This window comes from Otolemur garnettii, unplaced genomic scaffold (assembly GCF_000181295.1).
Source record: "Otolemur garnettii isolate 467f Iridium unplaced genomic scaffold, OtoGar3 scaffold00025, whole genome shotgun sequence".
Taxonomy (NCBI): domain Eukaryota; kingdom Metazoa; phylum Chordata; class Mammalia; order Primates; family Galagidae; genus Otolemur; species Otolemur garnettii.
Genome location: NW_003852420.1, coordinates 18074486 through 18080992, shown reverse-complemented (window position 1 = coordinate 18080992; position 6507 = coordinate 18074486). Strand labels below are relative to the sequence as shown.

The window sequence follows — 6507 nt, the reverse complement described above, 5'->3', positions numbered from 1 at the left end:
CTTTAAAGTGAGTCAATTTAACAAAAAATAAGTCAATAATGGGACCGGTGATATGAGGCCATGGGGACATATGGAGGTTGTGAACAAAGGCTTAAGTTAGGCATTGCTGTATCCATTTTCCACCACTGGGGGTGGGGTTTACAGAAAGAGAGACCCTAATGGAGTGCTCCTCTTTCAGGAAGAGGAGGGACACCTAATGTTCCTCCACTCAACAAGCCCCTCCTTGCCTTGGGGCCATATGCTTGCTGTCCCCTCTGCTGAGAATTCTCTCACCCAAATTCTTTACCTTACTTGATCTTTCTCTTCATTCAGCTCTAAAATTGTCTCCTTAGTTTGGCCTTAACTGGCCACCTTATTTAGAGCAGTCTCCTTCAATGACCCTCCCAGTGCTGATCGCACTATAACTGTCTTGGACCATTTATTTGCCTCTTTTGTTGTCTCTTTCACTAACCTGTGAGTTCCTAGAGGGCAGAGATTTTGTCTTAATTGCTGTTATACCAGAAAGGCCTAACCCAAGGCCTAGACCACACCAGGCGCTCCAAATATTGTTGAATAAACACATTCTAAGTTGGGATGTCTCCAATCCTTTTGTTTGCTCTTCCCACAATGCCCACGTGTAAAGGAGCAAGAAAGAGAGAGAAGAAAGAGAGGACACCAAGGAAGTGTGGTTCAGCATCAAACACATTTATTTCACTTTTATTGAGTATACAAGAACAGAGAGCACACGCATACAGCACAGAGCACTGAGGTGGGGGAGCATGGGGACGAGAGAGGAGAGAGGGGTGTGAGTAAAAAGGAACAGGACAGCATCGCAATTGGTTGGTAAGGTGCTTTTGAAAAAAAAATTATTTAGAGTGATGTTGCTCATGCAATTTCAGGTCAGTCTTGGAATGTGCTTGCAGGATTCAAAAACTGAAACAGGTCCTGGCACTTCCTGTACCCTCAGATGGAAAAGATCCAGAAAAAGCAAAATAAGAGAAAATGAGGATCTGTAAGATGGCAGAGTATAAAAAGACCTTGGAGAGCATCTGGTTTACCCTTCTCATTTTGCAAGTGGGGAAACTGAGGCCCAAAAGGGTGATGGGACTAGCCTAATGTCACATGGTGAGTTAGGGGCTGAGCCAGGATGGTCCCTCTGGGACTTTCCTCACTCTGCTACATGGCCCCTTGGGTGGAGAGGCAGCACAGAGAAGATGAGAAACATTCAAAAAAAAAAAAAAAAAAAAAAGGAAAAGTAGGTTGAAGACAGACAAGACAAACATCTCTATTCTCTATGAAGAGGAGGTTGGGGAGGAAACAGTGCCCTAGATTTTAGTTTTGCAGGTCCCCTCCTCCCTGGTGGTGCCGCCTGCCTCTCTGTGGAAGGAAGGTCAGAGCATCTGTGGAGTGGAGATCTCCCCACACTCGGGTGGCCCACAAACTAAGCCTGGTCACTTCATCTCTGCCCTGAAGCTGCACAGCCAGGGTATATAGGCAGGTTCACAATCCAGAGCAGAGATCCTCCCTCTAAGGTATGTCCCCTGTGCTCAGGACACCTGGTTCCTGCAAAGATGAGGTGCCTGAGCTGAATTCCAAATGGCTCAGAGGGGATGGAGTCACTCTAGCTCTTGACCCAGAAAGAGTGGGAGCTCTGTAGTCTACAAGGACAGGAAGAAGGTTGTGTGGCTTTTTCACCAGGACTGTAAAAAGAACCTGGTGCCTGGAAAGTGTGTTGCTGCACTCAAGGGGCAGCCGGAGCGGGCCCACTGGCCTGCTGCATGGGGCATGTGGCTGATTCTGCCATATGAAAGCCCCACTGAACTTCCCAGCCCAGAGAGGCAAATGACATTTCTACTTTCTTGCTCTGCCTTAGGCCAGCACCAGCTAAGGTGCATATTATCTCTGAAAAGTAAGCCCAGGGGTGCCTCTAGCCTGGGCCTCTGGGAGCATCCCTGGGCAATGTCTGATCAGGGAGGTGCTCTCGGATGGAGCAGCCATAGTTGGAGATACAAGGCTGGCTCAGGTGCCTTCTCAGGCTCCACCCTCCCTCCCTAGAATAGTGCCTGGCACACAATAAATATTTGTTGAATGAATTTATGGACTGCTTTAGAAGCAAGACTGGGGAGTAAAATGAAACTGAGAATTACAGTACAGTGGGACATTTTCTCTCATAAAAGGACACTCACTGAGTCAGGGAAGTAGTTTGTGGCAGGCCAGTCTGAGGAAGCCTATGCGTGCCAGAGGGCACAGGGTTTTCTCCAACGCCTCCTTTGATCTTGAGGCAATTTCTGAGACTCCAAAGGCACAGGCTTAGAGCTCAGATACTGACTGAAGGAGAGGTCTCCAAAGCCAAGGTCTTATATAGAGATGGACCTTCAAGCTACGCCACCTTTCTCCCTCAGCTTGTCCTGGGGCATGTGAAGCCTTTGGAAGTGCAGTTTTGATGTATCAGGTTCTACCCTGCCTGTGTTCACGGCCTCTTTTCTATGGTACCTTGGCCCAGGAAGAAGAGAATGATTCAGAATAAGGAAAGGGGTAGAGGAAAAGAGTGAGCTGGAAATTTTCAGACAGCTAGGTTAAAGCCGCCATCTTCTACCATGGCCAAGAGCACCACCTCCCTTTGGATATCAAATTGGTTATCATAATGTGGTCAGGGAAGGGCAAGACATGGAAAAAAGAGAGAGAGAGAGGACTGAAAAACAAGGCAAGCCCCCTAGGAAGGGAGGAGGACTGAGTCAGGGACCTCTACTGTGGGAACTTTAGCAGCAGAGTCCTAAGTCCAGACCCAATGCCTGAGCACAGACCAGGTCCTGGCTGCTACTGTCTGGAGGGAGAAGGCATCTTGGACTGGCATGTTCGGGACTACAACTGTGTTGCTTCCTTCTTGCCAAACCCCCATCTCTCCATTTGGGGCCCCCACCCCTCCCCACCAATCAACCAGTTACAAACACCACACACAGTATTACTACACTGAACCCGTCAGCCTCTACTGTGGGCCAACCACACCCAGAGTTCAGGTCTCCTTAACTGGGCCAGTTCAGTGAGATCTAGAAATCATGGGATACTTCAATCACAGTCAGATAATTATAATCTTAAAATGTCAGCTTCATACTTACCAGCACTGTTTATTTTAATATTTTTTCCTGTTATATGTAATATACATAACTTAAAAGCACATCCATACACACATCTCCTACAAGCTGCACCTTCAAAATGAGAAACCATAAACATATAATGTCTACTTCCCTTCCTGTGGCTTAGTTTTCTGTTCTTGCTTTCTTTTTCTTGTTTCAAAGGAGAGTCATCTGCAGTGGCCCTCAGCAGAACCAGGACACAGAGGGTGAGGAGTGGGCAGTGGGGAGGGGGAAGAGGGAGCTGAGACAGAAAATGACAACAGGACATATGAAAGTCACCATATGTCAACCAGGACACAGAGGGTGAGGGGAGGCGGAAGAAAGGAAGGTGGATTTTGCAGCTCAGTGTCAAGACCCAGAAAATAATAATCCAGTGTTCCTTCTCCTCCTCCTCTTCCTAAGTGGGGAATTTTCTTTCTTTCTCAGAAAATGGTTGACTGTGCATGTCTTGCTGCTGCGACTTCTCTTGCTTTGCTGCACAAGTGTTTTCCTTTGCATTCAAGTGGGCAACAGATGCTGGAGAAGAACGAATGGAATGCTCGTCCACTAACGGCAACGTGCAGAACCAGGGTGGTGTGGGGCTTCTACAATCATTGTGGTCTGGCTTGCTTTTGTTATTTGGCAGGAGAAAGGGGGGAGGAGTGAGAGATTATGGTTATAATTTTTTTTCCTGAAAAATCCCACCAATTCTTCAATTTGTCTGCAAAGGAAAAGTAGGTGTCCGGATGGTGGTTGTTGCTGTTGGCCGACTGCTCTGCCAGCCCCAGCAGCAGTGGCAAGGACACGGTGTTTCCTGTATATATATCTATATCTATATATATCTATATATATATGCTTTTCCCTTCCCAGTCTCTCATCATTGACAGTACGTCGCAGCTGGGACATCAGTGTTGCGTCGGAGAATCCAGAACGAAGGCCCCTTCTTAAAGGTTCTCTGGCTTGCGTTGGACCAGAAATGCCAGCATCTCTTCACAGAGGTCAGGATTCCTGGGAGCCAGAGGCACAAGGGACAGGGGTTCAAAGGAAGGAGGAGGACAAGAAACGTTAGTTACTTTTGTCCCTCTCTTTAAATACAGGGTGAGAAGTTGTTTTAGCTATGCTTTTTGTATGCCCTTTATTGTGGCTCAGGAAGGGAGAATGACTTGCCCAAGCCCATACATGTTATGTGTGGCAGCTGAGAACTGAACCCACATCTGTCTGACTCCACAGCCCAGGTGTGTTTGCCTATTTGTTCCCGGGGAGGTGGTATCTTTTACTAAAAATCTATCAAAATTTCCTTTAATGCTGAGAAGCTAAAATCATCATCATTTTACTTTTTCTGTCTATTTTTCTCAGTCGTAACAAATGTTTAGTCATGATCACAGGCACTCTGTTTTTGTTTGTTTTTCCTTTCTGTTCTCCATGGGCCTACTGTGTCCTGGAGATTAAACCCCAGACAGCAGTGTTTAAATAAAGAAACCAGAGCCTGAATTCCAACTCCAAATTTGACTCCAAAATACAGTCTTTAAGGACATATGCTCTGAATTCAGACTCCCTAAGTTCAAATCCTTCTTTATAGGCTGTTAGCTCTGTATCATGGGTGAGTTTCTTCTTCTTCTTCTTCTTTTTTTTTTTAGAGATGGTATCTTGCTATGCTGCCCAGACTAGAGTGCAGTGGCTATTTGTGTGAATGATCATATATCACTGAAGCCTCAAACTCCTTGGCTCAAGCAATCTTCCTGACTCAGCCTCCTGAGTAGATGGAACATAGGTTTATGCTACATTGCCTGAAAAATTTCCTAACTTCTTTAAGCCTCAGTTGATTCCTCTGTAAAATGGGTCCTGCCTATTACAGTTATAGGGAGGAAATCAAAGCAAAGGCCCAGTGTATAGTAAGTTCTGAATAAATACTGGCTGTTCTTATTAATACTATCGTCGCTTTTGTTACTTTAACTATACACTATTCTGGCCTCCTTGAAGGCAAGGGTGTTTTTCTGGTGCCCAACAATGTGCTTGGCAGTGAATACTCAAAACCATTTAAAAGATAGATGGACTATCATTCCTACTTTTTTTTTTTTTTTTGGAGACAGAGCCTCAAGCTGTCCCCCTGGGTAGAGTACCGTGGCATCACAGCTCACAGCAACCTCCAACTCCTGGGCTCAAGCGAATCTCCTGCCTCCTCCTCCAAGTAGCTGGGACTACACGCGCCTGCCACAACACCTGGTTGTTATTATTATTATTATTTTTGGTTGCAGCCATCATTGTTGTTTGGCAGGCCTGGGCTAGATTTGAACCCGACACATTAGGTGTATGTGGCTGGCGCCTTAGCCACTTGAGCCACAGGCGCTGAGCCCATTCCTACTTTTTACCACTCACACACAGTCATGTGCTAATTGAATGAATCACAGAAAAGGTATCCTTCCTGGCTAATTTGGTAGATAGGAAAACTGGCCCAGTAAGGCCCAGAAGCTTTGCTGACTTGGTAAGTTGGCAGAAATAAGAATAGAACCCAAGGTTCCTATTTTAGAACAGATCAATTTTTTCCCATTTAATTAAGTTTTAGGTTTGAAAGTTCTAGGAAGCTGGGTTAGTGCTGCCCTCTTGCTGACAGTGTTTGGGACACAGGTTCTCTTTCAAGGAAGAGAAGATGAAGCAGAAACCACATGTCTGACCTGTGAGGTTATAGGCAAACAACAGAAAAGCCTCTGTGTGAGATGGGTGCCTTTCCACATTTACGGCAAGAACTTTAAGAAGGAAGGTCAAGAGTCAACTGGAGCAGGGATAGATGTTTCTGGAGGATTCAAGGAAGGAAAAGATAACAAAGACCTACAAGGTGAACAACCTCTTGGACACAGAACTTCATGCACAGGATGGTGGTGAAGTTCATGGTCTGACTTTCTCAAGGTTCTCATCAACCCCTAAATACAGCAAAACTCCAGACAGATAAGGAAGCAGGTTCACCTTGCTGAGCACCTGCTGTAATCAAGACACTGATCCCGTATATCACAGATGTTAATTACTATAGCAACACCAACTTATAGATTAACTCCATTTTACAGATGAAGAAACCGAGCCCCAGAAAGGTTCCTACAGGTACACAGCTACCAAGATGTTTCTGGCTCCCAAGTCTGGATGCATTCTTTTTATTCAGTTCTCGGGATTTTTTGTCTTCCTGTGGCAGGCTGCACTTTAAGTCTTCTCATCTATTGATGAAGTGGCTACCCTGTCAGTCAGTCTAATCGTCAATCAGGATATGTGAAAAGTCTTGGCTCGGTGCCTATGACTCAAGTGGCTAAGGCGCCAGCCACATACACCTAAGGTGGCGGGCTCGAATCCCCAGCCCAGGCCCACCAAACAACAATGATGGCTGCAACCAAAAAAAAAAAATGGCCAGGAGTTGTGGCGGGCGCCTGTG

The 6507-nt window shown here is 45.9% G+C and overlaps 1 protein-coding gene across 6 annotated transcripts in view; it reads right to left on the bottom strand.

Moving 5' to 3' along the window:
- Positions 1 to 665: 665 nt before the first annotated feature.
- The window catches only part of EPB41L1 (erythrocyte membrane protein band 4.1 like 1), a 114286-nt gene continuing 108444 nt past the window's right edge, over positions 666 to 6507 (bottom strand). For all 6 annotated transcript variants that reach the window (XM_023512189.1, XM_023512190.1, XM_012804171.2 and 3 more), the window contains one exon: positions 666 to 4100. In XM_023512189.1, the coding sequence (XP_023367957.1) occupies positions 4092 to 4100 (9 nt within the window). In that variant the 3' untranslated portion in view covers positions 666 to 4091. The remainder of the gene's footprint in view (positions 4101 to 6507) is intronic.